General features: G+C 45.5%; 1 protein-coding gene across 1 annotated transcript in view; it reads left to right on the top strand.

The window, feature by feature from the left end:
• Nucleotides 1–7,999, top strand: part of Lcmt1 (leucine carboxyl methyltransferase 1) — a 48,808-nt gene extending 40,809 nt beyond the window's left edge. The window contains exons 10-11 of the mRNA XM_036175828.1: nucleotides 5,641–5,738; nucleotides 7,776–7,999. Of these exons, the coding sequence (XP_036031721.1) occupies nucleotides 5,641–5,738; nucleotides 7,776–7,798 (121 nt within the window). The 3' untranslated portion in view covers nucleotides 7,799–7,999. The remainder of the gene's footprint in view (nucleotides 1–5,640; nucleotides 5,739–7,775) is intronic.
• The last annotated feature ends 9,310 nt before the right edge of the window (nucleotides 8,000–17,309 follow it).

A 17,309-nucleotide genomic window follows, 5' to 3' on the forward strand; every position in this document is an offset into this window, starting at 1 on the left:
GAGATAAGACCTAGGATGACATTTTTAAACAGACTCTTTCTTTGTTAGGAAAGAAAGATATATTATTCACTCTTCTAAAACTATTTCTTGCCGAGGGCATGTAGTCTTGTATGTTTACTGGTTCAGTTAGCTCCTGTTAACAAATTGGGTCTGTTCTCCAATGGTCCCCATACATGGGCAAATATTTATTTATTTATTCACTTTATCTATCTATCTATCTATCTATCTATCTATCTATCTATGTGTTCATTCATTCATTCATTTTTTTATTCATCTGTCTATCTCTATCTGTCTATCTATCTATCTATCTATCTATCTATCTATCTATCTATCTATCTATCTGAGACAGAGTTTCTCTGTGGAGCTTTGCACCTGTCCTGGAACTCACTCTGTAGCCCAGGCTGGCCTTGAACTCACAGAGATCCACCTGGCTCTGCCTCCCAAGTGCTGTGATTAAAGGCATGCGCCACCACCGCCCGGCTTAAATATTTATTGATACATAGACTCTGGTTTCTAAATCAGTGGGTTCATACAATACACAGTAGTCTCAGAAGTCATACTCCCTTTTTAAAGTTTAATGGATCATATTTATATTTGTAATATCAAAATATTGAGGTCTCCATATTTTGTTTACATGTTTGCATAGCAGTGTCGATAAGAATAACTGATACTATGGTAATTTTAAAGAAATTTAAAAATGGCCAGTTCCGGACATTTCCTCGCGTGGTCTTGCGTCTTATTTGTTTCAGTGTCTCCGTTAAGACAGTGCTAGGGAACATAGCCGTGCAGGCGTCCATCTGTGTTGTTGCTGGCTTCATTTCCTGGAGGCTCTGTGCTCCCTCATCGGTCCTGCCCCTTTCCTTTGGGGTCTGCTAGAAGATCATGTGAAGAACTTTTGGCCTTGCTCTTCCTTAGACCTTACTGACATTTAGAAAAGTATCGTTTCTTTGTTTTTCTTGTGCCAAGTTTTAGTTATCTAGGTAGTGAATGCTTTGAGAGTGCAGTCTCACAGGTGGACGCTCTCTGGATTCTCATGGAAGCTTCTTTTTTGTCAGGCTGGCTTCCACTTGCTAGGTGTCAGGGCCTGGTCTGACTTCTGTAATGCCCTTGCTCTGGCAACTTTATTCTAAACAGCCTGGGGGAGTTTGCAAAGAGCATCAGCCCCGGGAGGGAGAGGAACTCATTTCCGGGCAGTCCTTTGTCTTATGCAGCCACGGTCTTTTGCAGACAACCACATGTAACCCTAACAGAGACCAGGGTGACAGGAGATGACGGGCTTCGCTCTGTCTACCCTGAACAGGCCTCCTGAATGTCACATGGGTTTTGTCTGCACAAGGGATACCGGATCCAAATTGGCCCCAAATATGCCTGTTCTCAGGCGCTCATGGCTAGTGAACGGCTTCACAGTCTGGGCTGAGTTCTGTTCATTTCTGCTCTGGAGCCTTCATTAGGGCACTGCTTTCTCTGTTCTGGAACTTTCTTAAGTAGCGTGCCTTGGATGTTCTGTTAGTCAGTGTCCTTTACTATGACACAGCTGAAGTCAACTTAGAAGAGATGCATTTGCTGCACAGTGTGGAGACTGATCCATGGCCAACTGGCCCATGACGTTGGGATTGTGGACTGTGCAGCAGAGCACACTGTCCTCTCATGGCCAGGAAAGCAGAGAGGTCGGCAGGCAGCTGGTGCAGGCAGGGCGGGTTTGCCTTTGCATCTGTATGCCTTTGGACTGGGACACTCCTTGAGGTGTCCTTCCTGTCGTCCCTGGGCAGCACACTGGGTTTCTCTATTCAGGTGCTGATAGCCATGCTTTGGGCCCAGCTACACTGGCTCTTTCTCTGTACAGCCTGCCTGTTGTTCTGTGTTGTTTGTTGATATTAGTTACTTTCTGTCACTGTTTACTCAAACAAAAGCAACTTTGGGAGGAAAGGGTTTGTTTGGCTTATACTTGAAGGTTGTAATCCATCCTTGAAGGAAGTCAAGGCAGGAACTCTGGACATGAACTGAAGCAGAAACTATAGAGGAGTACTGCTTACTGGCTCATGGTCACAGGTCCATGCCCAGGACCACCTGCCTAGGGATGGTACTGCTCATCGGCTGGGTCCTGCGGCTTCAATAAACAATGGAGACAATGTCCCACAGACATACCCACAGGACAGTCTGATCTACACAGTTCTTCAAGGTTCTCTCTTCGTGGGTGACTCTTCATTGACAGTAAAAACTAACCAGACCATTTTAAAAATTTTATTTTTTATTTATATGTACATGTGTCTATGTTTATGTATGCTCTATTTGTATGGGTGATTGTGGAGTCCAGAAGAGTGCATAGGATCCCCTGGAGCTGTATTTATAGGCAGTTGTGAGCTGCCCAACCTGGGTGCTGGGAACTGAACTCAGGTGTCCTCTGCAGTGAGTGCTGTGAACTGGACTCAGGTCCTCTGGAAGATCAGGAGGCCGTCTTACCTGCTGAACATCTTCCCGGCTTCTGGGCTGCATTCTTTTCAATCTTTTACTCCATTGCTTTTGGCTCTGAGTCTCACCGTAAACAGTCCTGCTGCTGCTGCTGCTGCATGTCATGTGCTTGGCTTACATGAAGGTTCCACCACCAAGTAAATTAGTCCATCATTTTGCATCTTTGCTGCACCACACAGAGTCTCTGGAGTGGGAAGATGCAATCAGATTGTCTGTCACAGTGTGACAAGGGTGGCCTCGTGTCCAATTCCCAGTCCATTTTCATTTCCACTATAAACTTCCTTGGCGTTGCCATGTTCCCTGGGTTTTTACCAGCATTCTGGCCTCGCTCTGGCCTGCCTCTCTACACTTCCCACACTCCTCTGGCACACCATCTCCATAGGTCGTTCAGTAATCAGGTCTGTGGCAGCAACAAAAACCTGTCTTCTTCTCTAGGTGAATTTCCTGCCCTGGTTAGCTTACTGTTACTGTGACAAGCACTGAGACGGACGACCCGTGTCTAAAGTGAAGAAAATACTTTTTTTTTTCCTCAGAGTTTTAGTCATCCAGTCTGTGACTGGTGGGCCCCACTACTTTTGACCTGTTGTGAGGTCACATGATGACAGGAGCATGTTAGAGCAAAAGTCACATGACTCATGGCCTTGAAGCCAAAGGAAGGAAGATAAAGGGACTGGAGCCTCACAGTTCTATTGGGGACACACCTGCAGTCACTGAAATCCCTGCTGCTAGGTCTCCCCTTACAGGCTCCTCCACTTCTCAGTAACAGCACCCGGGAACAAGCCCTTTAGCATCACTCTTCCTCAAATCATAGTAGATGCCTTTAAGTCCAGTGCACTGGGGAGGGGCAGTCTCCCTCCAGATGTGGTCCTTCGCCTCACATGCCATGATAGGAATGGTCACACAGCTACAGAAACATGCATGTGCACACAAAGATTGCAAATGGCCTAAGGACATTACTAGTAGAGGCTGTTGCAAATTGTGGGGATGTGGATCTTTCCTTTCCTTTCCTTTCCTTTCCTTTCCTTTCCTTTCCTTTCCTTTCCTTTCCTTCCCCTCCCCCTTCCCCTCCCCTTCCCCTTCCCCTTCCCCTCCCCTCCCTCCTCTCAGCTCTCCCTCCTCTCCCTCCTCCTCCTTCTCCTTTCTCTCCTCTCTCCCCTCTCCCTTCCCCCCTTTTTGGTTTTCTGAGACAGTGTTTCTCTGTGTAACTCTGACTGTCCTGGAACTCAAAGAGCTCTGCCTGCCTCTGCCTCCTGTGCTCTGGGATTAAAGGCATGTGCCACCACTGCCTGGCATGGGGATGTGGATTCTTGTTTACTTCATTCTGATACTCTTTGGTTGTACCTTAGTTTCCTTCACAATGTGAACATACTCCGGTGGAGAGATACAAGGGTTGTTGCCATGTTGTTTGTACATGTTTCTGTATATATTTATTTATATTTAAAATGCTTGTTTGGTAAGTAAAGTCATACTATATATCTAATTTTTCAAATATCAAAGTGTTACACAGTAAAAACCAAAGGAAACCCTTCCTTTCACCCACTGCCTGTTTATTTTACTACCCATCTCTTCAGATAACTTATTTTTCTAGTTTTGTTTGCATTTCCCCAAATTATTCTGTGCTCTCCGAAACATGTGCAGCCCACTTTCTTGGCATCGATAGTGGTATACCAAGCACACATTCCTTGATAAACACCCTCTGTATGAAAAACTCCAGGATTTGTCTTGGAAGTTATCCCATGCTAATCCATGGAGCTCTGTCCTGGTTCATAGTCTGCTGTAGAGACCTGAGGTATGAGCATGTTGTAGTTCATACAAATGGTCTATTATATTCAATTTTTGCTTGTTACTAGATTGAAACTGTCATGCTGTAGAAATGCCCTTGGCCATTTATCTTTGCATATAGGGTACATTCTTAAAGAGGCAGGGAGGATCTCGGGGTCAGAGGCTATTCTTTCTCTGTGTTGAAAGAGACAAAAGTGCCTTCCAGGAAGGCAGCTCTGTTTTGTCATTTTACTAGCAATTGAGAAAGTGCCTTTTCTTCTGTGTTCAGCTTTCAGTCTTCATTTGAGTGTTGAAAAACTATTGTTCTGGCTAGTTTTATGTCAACTTGACTCAAGCTAAAGTCATCTGAGAGGAGGGAGCCTCAACTGAGAAAATGCCTCCATAAGATCAGACTATAGACAGGCCTGTAGGGCATTTTCTTAATTAGTGATTGGTGGGCCCAGTCCATTGTGGGTAGGGCCATCTCGGAGTCCTGGATTCTATAAGAAAGCAGGCTGAGCAAGCTCGTAAGCAGCACCCTTCCATGCATCTGCATCAGCTCCTGCCTCCAGGTTCCTGCCCTGCTTGAGTTCCTGTCCTGGCTTCCTTTGGTGCTGAACAGCAGTGTGGAAGTGTAAGCTGAATAAACCCTTTCCTCCCCAGTTTGCTTTGGGTCATGGTGTTTCATCGTAGCAATAGAAACTCTAACTAGGACAGCTATCTTGTGTTTTCATTTATATTTATTTTCTCATACATGAGTTTGAAAACCTCTTGTTTTTCTTTTCTGTTGAACTGATCTTTTCTTCATCTTTTAAATTATTGTAAAAGCTTTTCATACTGAAATTTTAGAAATCTATAAAGAGTTACAGGGCAAAGAAAGTAGTCCTCTGCCATTAGCATTCCAGAGACCTTTCTAGTTTGTCTCAACTTGAGGCAACCCTTCCTTGTTCTGCCCCTCCTCTTCCTCCTCCTCCCTTCCCCTCCTCCTCCTCCCTCCAAGACGACACATTAAAGTGTGTGCTTTTCCCGAGCTAAACTTCTGGCACTCTTTCCTCTTTTTTAAAATTTATCTTAATTTCATGGGTGTGAATGTTTTGCCTGCATTATGTGCACATGCAATGTGTGCCTGGTGTCCCTAGAGGCCAGCAGAGGGAACCAGATCCCCTGGAACTGGAGTTAAAGACAGTTGTGAGCCTCCATGTGGGTGGTTGCTGAAAGACTCCTGGAAGAGCAACAAGTGCCCTTAACCACTGAGCCGTCTCTCCACACTCCCCAACCCCTTTCTTCTTGGCCACAGCATGCATGCTGTTGTGTATTCAGATTCTTTCCAGGTGGTGTCATGTCATAACTGTCGACCAGCATCTTCCTTCCTAACTGTCATCTCCATCTCCTGTTGTGACTCCTGCACAGAATAGAATCCCTCGAGTTCCTGGATGAACTGGAGCTTCTAGAGCAGCTCATGCGCCATTACTGCCTGTGCTGGGCCACCCGCGGAGGCCAGGAGCTCGGTAAGAGAGTGTTTCTGTCCTCCCAAGAATGAGAGGCACACTGGGCAGTTCAGGTTCAGAGAACTAGAAAAACATGTATGCATGCATACTCACAGTGTCCAGAGGAGTCATCATTTGCTTTTCAGGGTTTTATAGCACAGAATTCTTTAAACCACAAATCTTCAAACAGCCAGCCAGCCCTTGTCAGGTCTGCCATGGGGTTCTGCAGTTGGGAAGGTTGAAAACCTTGAGAGGTTAATGTAATAATCTTAATAAAAATAACCAGAGTTTGCCCTTTCACCAGCTCGTAGCCATGTTTACTAGATACTAATACATGGACTGTTTGAGTTCTAAAAGACCCACTCAGCTTCCAGGGCAGTTTCTCCCACTCTCTAGGGTTGAGTGTAGTTTCCTGACAGGCATGGTAGACCACAAGGTTCAAGCAAGGACCTCAACACCTGACTCTCCAGGTTTGGGTCCAGCCTCTGTGGACTCCTGCCCTGTTGTTCTTGCTTCCCAGTACCTGGTTATTCCCGAACAGAACAGCCCAGCAAGACCACATCAGATTCCAGGTCTCTGGTGCCTTCCAGCTTCCCACAGTGGTCTTAGTGACAGCTGCTAGACAGGCAGCTGACAGTCCAGCCTGCTTGGCCTCCGAAGTTCAGCTCACAGAGTCCTTCCAACATAGTTTTGGATGGAAACTCCTTTGTTGCTGTGTTTTATATTGGAACCTCCTAATAATAAAGGAAATTGTAGTTGGAACTTGGGAAAATTGTAAAAAGGTAGAGCATAGAAGCTCTGCCTGTGGCCTGGTCCCAGGCAGCCTCTAGTGATGCTTCCTCTATTCTTTTCTGGATAGTGTTATTTATTTAAAAAAAAAAAAAATATATATATATATATATATATGTGTGTGTGTGTGTGTGTGTGTGTGTGTGTGTGTGTGTGTATTTATTTATTAATTGCCTTTTTTTAAAAATTATTTTTAATTATTTGAGACGTGTAAAGCAGCCTGGCCTTAAACTTGGCATTCTTCCTACTTTAGCCTACCAGAATTACAGGTGTGCCTCACCTGACTTCATGTTTTGAGCTTTCAAGATTTGAACCCGGAACCTCCCACATTTGGAAGCAGAGAAACCAGGAGGAGGGTGTGGCACTGCCCTGGGCTACACCCTCTGCCCTGGTGCTGAACTCTTGTCTTATCTTAGGAGAGATGAATTTACATGTGCATATAACTGGGCTCCTGCATTTTTTTTTTCAATTGAATCATGTGACATAAATATTTTCTCCCTTGCTACTAAACTTCTCAAAGAACATAACTGTAATGAGTATATTAAATTCTATCACAAGACTATGTCTGAATGAACTTGACCTCCCCAAGCTTTTGGAAATACAGGTTTCTTTTTTTTTTCTTCAATTTGACACACAGTTACCATTTATTAAAGTATAAACCATAACCTTTCCTTTCTTCTCCATTCCCCAAACTTCGTATTAACATCAGGAAACGCAGGTTTCTAATGAGTTTGAGTTAACTTGTTAAAGAGTAAGTTGAGCTGCTTTCATTTTTGTCTCCCTCCTTTTTGGGGGGAGGGTAATGCTTTGGGAACAGGGTGGTCTGAAACCCAGGCTGGCCTCACACTGTGGTCCTTCTGCTTCAGCCTCCCGAGTGCTGTGTTTGCAAGTGAGCACTGCCACACCAGGGTGGGTAGGATAAACATTTTAATGTCAGAGGCTTCTTTGGTGTGTCAGCACACAGAGAAGAGCCAGCTCTGTTTGCTCAAAGTTCAGCAGTCAGCAGGTAGATTTTGGACATTGACTGCTGAGAGCCCATAAATTGTTATGAAATGCTCTCTTAATCTATTTTAAACCACCCATAAACCAAAGCTAGCCTGACCTCTCACTTTCTTGTGAAATCTTGTCTCACACTGGAAGAGTGCGAGGTCCCGCAGTGAGTTAATCTGGTGCCCGGGGCCGGCACATGGACACGTAGCAGTGTCCCCCGCCCCCAGCTCCTTTGCTCTGCCTCAGGCATCTGACTGCATCTGTGTTTCCTCCCCTTAGGTTTGAAGGAGATAACCTATTAACCTGGTGAAGGTACGAACCTGTGAAGGTGGAGGCTGAAGTCTCTAGCTGAGCAAGTACCCTGGGCCCCCTGAGGGATGGGTAGCCTCATCTCTGTTGTTGGCCCTGTTGCACACCCAGAGCCTTTGGTTACAAAGGTGGTCACGCCAGATCCTGTTCCTGTCCCTTATCATTGTTTAAATAAATCTCACTTGCCACTTGTCTGTGTGTTGGACTTGGCTGTCGTCCCATTGACATTTTTGGCTCTGTGGGGTGGGCCAGGGTTCACATCCATGGCAGCTAAAACCCAGGATCCTGAGTCTTACTTGAATCTTGGTTTATCCTGTGAGTCAGAATCCATTTGGGAATTTACTCTTCCCTGTGCTCTTTATGGCAACACTTCATGGGCCCTGACCCTTGACCTGCGCAGACGCTGGAGCTCTGCTCTGGTGTCGCTGCTGCCACCTTAGCTGGCTGACCTGCTTACGTGCCTCTATTTCCAGCTACCATGGCAGGTTGGATAAGGCCTCCTTAAATTGCCCGAGATCCTTGGAACCTGTACACACATCACCTCCTGTGGCAAATAGGCATTTTGCCAATGAGATTAAGATAAGGGTCTCACAACAAGATTGTCAGGGGTCATTGGGGGCCTCTGATACAATCACCAGGGTCCACATAAGCCAGACAAGAAGACACAGCCAGACAGCAGGCAGTGGCAGAGATTGTGGAGAGGTAGGTTTTGAAGATGGTGGAAAGGGCCAAAAGATGAGGAACATAAGCAACTTCTAGAAGCTAAAAAGGCCAAGAGGCTGGAGAGATGACTCAGAGGCCAAGAGCACACACTGTTCTTGCAGAGGACCAAGTGCAGTTCCCAGCACCTATACTGGTCGGCTCATGACTACCTGTCACTCCAACTCCAGGGGGATTTGAAGCCCCTGTTCTCTGTGGGCACCTGCACTCACATGCACATACCCACACATGAGCACACACATACATACATCACTAAAATTAAATCTTTCTAAAATGCTAGGAGTCCCTAGAAAGACACCCCCACACCCACACCCACCTGCGGAAAAGTTGACAGGCTGAAGTTAGGAATTTCTTCTTTCTGACCTCCCAAACCATGAGTGAATCAATGGGTGGTGTTTTCAGGCTCTGTGGGTATGATAAGCCACAGTGGCAGTAATGAGATTAATGCAGTCATTATGCTGCAGATTAGGGCCCCATAATTTAGAAGAAAACTTCAGCCTAATTCTGGAGGTGCATGAGCAGGAATGGTTGTGGGGAAGCTCTGGCATGGTCCTCAGCTGAGGTCACAGCCCCCTGCTCCACTCTTAGGAACCTTGGAACCAGCATTCCCTGGACACTCAGTGGTGCTCCACTTGCAGTGGGCCTGTTATGGGAGTAGATGTGTTGAGACAGCTGGAAAAGAAAGCAAATTGTCCAATGAGAAGGCTTTTCCTTTCTGGTCACCTTTCACTCTCAGGACAGGAAGGTCCCGAGTTTGTAATGGTGTTTCTTATTTTCTTGAATATTCTTAACAGTGTATATGAAACCCTGGGGCCATAGTGGAAAGCTCAGTTTAGTGGAGCAAGTCAGTGATTTAACAAGATAAGGAATGGAATAAACATAAAAGCACATCACCACTGGTAAATGTGGGCACTGTTTTTTGTTAGTTTGTTTTTGCTTTTGTAGCCTGTGGTAGTTTGAAAGAAAATGGATCCCATTAGCTCATAGGGAGTGGCACTATTAGGAGGCGTGGCCTTGCTGGAGTAGATGTAGTTTTGTTGGAGGAAGTGTGTCACTAGGGGGTAGGCTTTGAGGTCTCAGATGCTCAAGCCACGCCCATAGTAACATTCTCTTCCTACTGCCTGAGGATCAGATGTAGAACTCTCAGCTCCTTCTCTAGCACCATGTCTGCCTGCACACTGCCATGCTTCCCTCCGTGATGATAGTGGACTAAACTTCTGCACTGTAGGCCAGCCCCAATTAAATGTTTTCCTTTCTAAGAGTTACTATGGTTATTGTGTCTCTTCACAGCAATACAACCCTAACTAAGACATAGCCTTTTTCATTTTTCAATGTTTTCTTCTAAGTACTTATTTTTTTGAGACAAGCTCTCACTATATATCTCTAGCTGGCCTAGCTTGATATGTAGACCAGGCTGCCCTTGAATTCACAGAGATTTGCCTCCCTCTGTCTCCTATGTGCTGAGATTAAAATTGTGTGCCATCATGTAAGACTGTTTCTTTCTTTCTTTCTTTCTTTTTTTTTTTTTTTGAGACAGTGTTTCTCTGTGTTGTTTTGGTGCCTGTCCTAGAACTCACTCCGTAGACAAGGCTCTGGCCTCAAACTCACAGAGATCCACCTGGCTTTGCCTCCCAAGTGCTGGGATTAAAGGTGTGTGTCACCACCGCCTGCCTGACTTTTTCATTTTTAAAGATGTTTTTAGGATTTTGTATGAGTATGTGTGAAGGTTAGAGGACAAATTAGAAGTTGGTTCTTTTAGAGTGGGTACCAGGGATCAAACGAGTCATCAGGCTTTATACAGCAGGAGCTGTGTCATCCAAGTCACCTCGCCAGCTTGCCTTTCTCATTTCACATGTGCATTTGTGCACTTGGTGAGTTGAAACTGTGTCCTTTTCTCCACTCACTGTAGGTTGGCATCAGTCAGTGATGGATGGGTGAGTCTCATCTCCAGTCTTGGTCCCGTGTCCCACCCAGATAGTACCTAGCTAAAAGTCAGGAGCCTAACATGTTCATTTTATTTCTTCTTTGCCTTTTATTTATGTTTATGGGCCGGCCATCTGTTCAAGGAAAGCAATGCTTCATCACCTTTAATGTCAGTGTTATGAAATGTCCCTCAAAATACCAATATAGAGCGCTTCCCTAGCATACTCAAGGCCCTGGGTTCCATCCTAGCACAAAAAACAAGAAACGATGTTATTTTTAAAACGGAGTTTATTTAGGGGCTGAGGAGATGGCTCAGTGGGTAAAGTACTTGCTGCACGAGCATAAAAACATGGGTTGAGATCCCTCACACCCATGAAAAGCTAGACACATTAACCCCAGCACTGTGGGGTGGGGGGTGGGGATAGAGACAAGGGATCCCCAGGTCTTGCTGGCCAGGGCAAGCCAAAATAGCACTATTTAGTGAAAGGTAGAAAATGATAGAAGATACCCAAAGTCAATCTCTGGACTCCCCCCACACCCCTCAAGTTCTCATGAACATTGAAATGTTATTTGGTCTCCGTAAACCATGGCTAGCCACAGCTCAAGAGAAGCACAACACTTCTCTCTTCCTGCCAGAATTGTAGGGAATGGTCTGAGCTCCAGTGAGACCCATGTTTGCTCATGCTTAGATCTCCCTGCCCAGGGCCCCTTCATGCAAACCACTGACTTAATATAGAAATGAAATTCATGAAGCCAGTTCTGGGACCTCAGGACAAAGCAGTCCAATTTTTATAATGTGGGGAGCTGTATCAAATCAGGAGGAGGATTTTGAGAAAGTGCAGGAATGAGAGCTGCAGAGTATATGTGCCTAAATGTCATCTCTGAAACCCGAGTGTTTTATATGAAATTCCATGGTAAGGAATTTGAATTAAGAACCTTTGGAAGAAATGAGAAGACCAGACTGATGGAGTGGCCAAGATCTAAATAAATGCTTTCAGAGCTAGTCCAGTGGTAAGGAAGCGGGATTACATTCTTCACAGGAAGATGAGAGCGTGTCTCTTAGCAGGACTTCTTCCCAAGTGAGTTGCTCCAAATGTAGGATGGACCAGTCCATATTACCTTAAGTCCCCAGCATCCCCATTCTTCTTGGTGCAAGCTTGAATTCCTTCCCATCCTTTCAAGCCCAAGACCCTAAATGTCACCCCACCTCACTTCCCACATCTCCAATGTCACTCCTCCCCTGACTGCAATACTTTCCTTTCCTGGATCTTCTTCCCTAACCTACCAGGCTTCCTCTAAAGATATGTGCCACCTTTCCCCATCAGCATTACTTCATAAAGCATGATTTAAATATCTCTTCCTCATTGCCCTGTGTAAACTTCCACTCCTATTATGACCTGGCAGTCAGTCTATCCTGTCTGTCACCTTCTTGGCCTTTGCCTGAACGTGTCATTTTTAATGCATCCCACAAGTACTCTTCAAGCACCACTTTTGCTTTGGGTATTGTTCTAATCACAATAGCATATAAAATTGATTGGCTCTTGTATCTGGGACCATTCCATCTACTGAGATCGACAATGAAACCAATGAAGAAATAACAAAATAATCCCAGTGGACAACCTGAGAGTGTGGAAGGTGATATGGCCCTACCTGTAGACTTAAGGCTGTCTGAGAAAAACATGCTTGGGATTCAGTTGTGGAGGACCCAGCTACCCCCAGCAGTGGTCACTGCAGTGAGTTATGGGAAGGATTGTTTGTGTCTGGTTCCTGTTTAATATCACTGAACTTGGAGACCACAAGACCACACAAGAAACAGCAAAGATATGCCAGTGTTATCTGAGGCTCTCCTAATGCTACACCACCAACTCTTGCTTGGCCCCTGGTGGGAAAGGCAGATGGTCAGGAAAGCTACTTTGCCTGGTCTGAAAACAAGATCTTGCTCATTTCTGAAGCAGAGAAGAGATGTCATCAGTTGCCAGTGAGAGCTGGAGGGAATGCAGCTAAGGCCCATCACCTCCAGTGTTTGGCCACCCACGGTTTCTCAACTGGGTGAATTTAGGGCATAAAGGTCTGAAACCTGAGGGTGGGTCATGGCTTCAGAGAGCAGGAGAAAGATGGAGGATGTAGAGATACATGGAGATAGGAGATTCACAGAGCAAGTGAGGGGGCCCTTGAAGATTGGGACTCGAGGAAGGGAACCCTAGAACCCATCTGGTGAAGTACTGTTAGAACTGACATCCAGGCCGTGGGAAAGTACTCCCAAATGGCAGCTTCGACGTCACTGAGGAGGTGGGCTACCTGGTGCTGTGGAATGTGGGATTCATATGAGCCAGTGGAACAAGAAGAAACACTAGCAACCACTGGAATAGTGATTTGCAGTGGGTTTCCCCTTGTCTTGTCACTTTTGTGACCTGGTTGACCACTGTGTGATGAAGACCTATGCCGACGATATGAGGCACAGCTTTACTGTCCCAGATGAGGCCCTCTCTACCTACATCCCAATCCCGGACCATTCGACAGCTGACCACAGATGTACAAGCATACCAGGAAAGAAGAGCCAAGCCATCCTAGACAAGAAGACCCACCAGTGGCCTCCCAGAATTGTGAGCCAGCTCAACGGTGGTTGCTTTAAGCCACAGTATTGGGGGAGAGTTTATTACGCTAAAGACACTCACTGACACATGCAGCTGGGAGGGAGGGTAGAAAGGGAAGTGATTGGCTGGACTTTAGTGCTTATTTGGTGCTGGCTCTGTGCTGAGTATAAAGAGACAACAAAGGACTCGGGAAGGTACCATTTTCGGGTACCATCCTTCCTGCAACAGTATGTACAAATGAACAGGCCCTGCCTGTAAGCACCTTGAGGCAAGCCTAGGAAGAAACTGAAGAAGCTGCAGTGTAAGATGCTGTGTTAGAGTTGGGGATGGGCCAGGTGAGGGTTGACAGGTGAAGGAAGTTTCTAGCAAACTTAATGTTGGAGTAGCCAGGCTAGTCATTTGTGGCTGCAGTGGTGCTTCTCTCATGCATATGTTTAATTTGGAGAGCAGCAAAGGCTTCCCAAGAGAGCCAAGGGTGCCCTGTGAAAGCATGCACACATAGGAGGGCCATTTGGCACTTGAAAGGGCAAAACTGGAGCTAGGCAATCTTCACTCTCCCTCCTCACCTCTGGTTCCAATCCCTCAGTCATAACCCCAGCTTTGTAGCAGACCACCTGCTCTGGCCTCTTCTTCCTCTCTTCCCCATACCCAGGGGTCTAGAAAGACCCTGGCGGCACACCCAACTTTCTTCTTTCCTGTGGACCCTCTCAACACTTGCTTCTAGTCCATCCCCATTCCTTAGTGTCAGGCCCCAATACCTAGAAAGACAGTCTACCTAGGACTCCCAGTGGCCACAGCTGGCAGGATCTCAGAAGCATTTTCTGACAGGCAACCCACAGCCACCCACACTCCTAAGAACCAGAAAGGGTAACAGAAACCAAAGAATGGAACACCCAGCCAGCAAACATGAGACAGGCTATCAGCACCTAGAATCACGATCATCCCAAACCCAGATGACCAGCAGAAAAACACAGTAGCAGCAAGGACAATGTGTCTCCACTGGAGCCCAGCAACCCTACTACAGTAGGCCATAAAAAAAAAAGTACAATACAGCTGAACAACAGACAAGGATTTCCAAATAGCTTTTATGAAAATGCTCAAGAGCCTTAACAAGGATATGAATAATCCCATTAATGAAATCTATGAAAATACAAACAGTGGAATGAAATGAAAAAAAAAAAATGTTTAAGACATGAAAGTGGGAATGGAATCTTGAAGTCCAAACTGAGGGAAATCTGGACATGTAAAATTTAGGAGCTCAAACAGGAACCTTAGAGGCAAGCCTTATCAATAGAAAACAAGAGATGGAAGAGAGAATCTTGGGCATTGAAGATAAGACAGAAGAAATGGATACCTTGGCCAAAGAAAATGTTAAATAAAATCAAGGCAGGTCCACTCACACCACTTGGAAGAACAGGTAAGTGATTGGTTTCCCTGCTGTACTGCCCCAACCTCCAGGCCCTGAGTCCCAGGGCACAGTCCATGCCCCCCACCTCAGCCCCTCTGGAACCCCACTGCTCTGGTGCAGGACCTCAACAGCTGGCCAGCAGGTGAGAGATCCTGGGTAGTTTGCATCACCATTCTGTCACCCACTGGATTCTGTTCCCATAAGACCCACTCCGCCACCCAAACCCACCAACCTCACCATCCTCCCCTTGGCCAACCATCCCCTGCTACATTAGCAGCCCTTATAGGCACAAGCACCACCTACACCTACAGGTGAGTGACTGGTCTCCCAGCTAAACTGCTCCAGTCTCTAGGCCTTAAACTCCAGGGCATATCCCGTGCTCCCCTCCCCCAATCTCAGCCCCAGCAAGGCAGCTGGGCCCTGCCCCCAACTTTGGTGGACCTCCACTTCTCTGGTGCAGTCCCCAGCAGCTGGCCGGCAGGTAAGAAACCTGTGGTCAGGCTGCACCACCACCCCTGCCATCCACTGGACTCTTATCCCACAAGAGCCACTCTGCCTCTCAGCCACACCTACCCCAGCATGCTCCCCAAGAACAGGCCTCTTCAGCAACATTTGCAGACCTTCCCTATAGGCACAAGCACTACTCACACCATTTGGAAGAATAGATGGGTAAATGCCAGTGTAAGAACACATTCAACAATATAAAGGGCAATATGGCACCACCAGAACCCAGTGGTCCTACAACAGCAAGACCTGAACATCCCAACCCAGATGAAGCAGAAGAAAATGACCTTAAAAATAATTTTATGAAGATGATAGAGGCCCTTAAAGAGGAGATGAAAAATCCCCTTAAAGAAATCGAGGAAAAGACAAACAAAAAATTGAAGGAAATCAATAGATCCCTTAAAGAAAGCCAAGAAAAAATAATCAAATGGGTAAAGGAAACAGCTCAAGACTTGAAAATTGAAATAGAGGCAGCTTGGTATTGGCATAAAAACAGACACATGCATCAATGAATCGAATCAAAGACCCTAACATAAATCTACATACTTATGACCACTTGATTTTTGACAAAGAAGCCAAAATTATTCAATGGAAAATAGAAAGCATCTTCAACAAATGGTGCTGGCATAACTGGATGTTGGCATTTAGAAGAATGCAAATAGATCCATATCTATCACCCTGCACAAAACTCATCTAAGTGGATCAAAGACCTCAACATAATCCAGTTACACTGAACCTGATAGAAGAGAAAGTGAGAAGTTGTCTTGAACACATTGGCACAGGAGACCACTTCCTGACTATAACACCAGTAGAACAGACACTGTTGATAAATTAATAAATGGGACCTCCTGAAACTGGGAGGCTTCTGTAAGGACACTGTCAATAAGACAAAATGATAACATACAGAATGGGAAAAGCTCTTCACTAACCCCACATCTGACAGAGAGCTGATCTCCAAAATATATAAAGAATTCAAGAAACTAGACCCAAAATACCAAATAATCCAATGGGATACAGATCTGAACAGAGAATTTTCAACAGAAGAATCTCAAATAGCCAAAATACACTTAAAAGAATGTTCAACATCCTTGGTTGTTAGGGAAATGCATATCAAAACAACTCTGAGATACCATTCAACACCTGTTAGAATCTAAGATTTAACACTAGATTTGAGTAAGATCAAAAACACTGATGACAGCTTATGTTGGAGAGGATGTGGAGTAAGGCGAACATTCCTCCACTGTTGGTGGGAGTACAAACTTGTACAGTCACTTTGGAAATCACTATGGCAGTTTCTCAGAAAAATGAGAATCAATCTATCTTAGGACCCAGCTATACCAATCTTGAGCATATACCCAAAGGATGCTCAATTACACCACAAGGATACTTGCTCAGTTATGTTCATAGCAGTATTATTTGTAATAGACAGAACCTGGAAACAACCTAGATGCCCTTCAACTGAAGAATGGATAAGGAAAATGTGGTACATTTACAAAATGGAGTACTACTCAGCTGTAAAAGAAACAACGACCTCATGAAATTTGCAGGCAAATGGATGGAACTAGAAAAAAATCATTCCAAAGAGGTAACCCAGACTCAGAAAGACAAACATGGTATGTACTCACTCAAAAGCAGGTATTAGGAGTAAAGTACAGGATAACCAACCCACAATCCATAGCCCCAGGGAGGCTAGATACCAAGGAGGGCCCGAAGAGGGGTGCATGGATTTCCCTAGGAAGGGAAATAGAAGAGATCCTGGATAAATTGGGGGCAGGGGCGGAGGAATGGGGAGATGGGAACTTGAGGGAGTGGGTTGGGCAGGCTGGGCATGGGAGGCAAGTTGTGGGAGGGACAGAGAGGGAGAGGAACAAAAGAGATATCTTTGTTGGGGGGACCATTTCAGGGTTGGGGAGAAACCTAGTGCCAGGGAAACTCCCCAGAATCCACAAGGATGACCCCAGCTAAGACTCCTAGTGATAGTTAAGTGCGCGCTCGCGCGCGTGCGCGCGCGCACACACACACACACACACACACACACACACACACACACACACACAAAATATCCATGCACAAAATATCTAGGAAATCTGGACACTATGAAAAGACCAAATAATATGAATAATAGGAGTAGAGGAAGGAGAAGAAACCCAGGCCAAAGGCACAGAAAATATTATTAACAAAATCATGGAAGAAAATTTCCCTAGCCTGAAGAAGGAAGTGCTTATCAAGGTACAAGAAGCATACAGAACACCAAATAGAATGGACTAGAAAAGGAAGTCCCCTTAGCACATAATCAAACATTAAATGTACACAAGAAAGAAAGAATATTAAAAGCTGCAAGGAATAAACACCAAG

Source organism: Onychomys torridus, chromosome 1 (genome assembly GCF_903995425.1).
Source record: "Onychomys torridus chromosome 1, mOncTor1.1, whole genome shotgun sequence".
NCBI classification, from domain to species: Eukaryota; Metazoa; Chordata; class Mammalia; order Rodentia; family Cricetidae; genus Onychomys; species Onychomys torridus.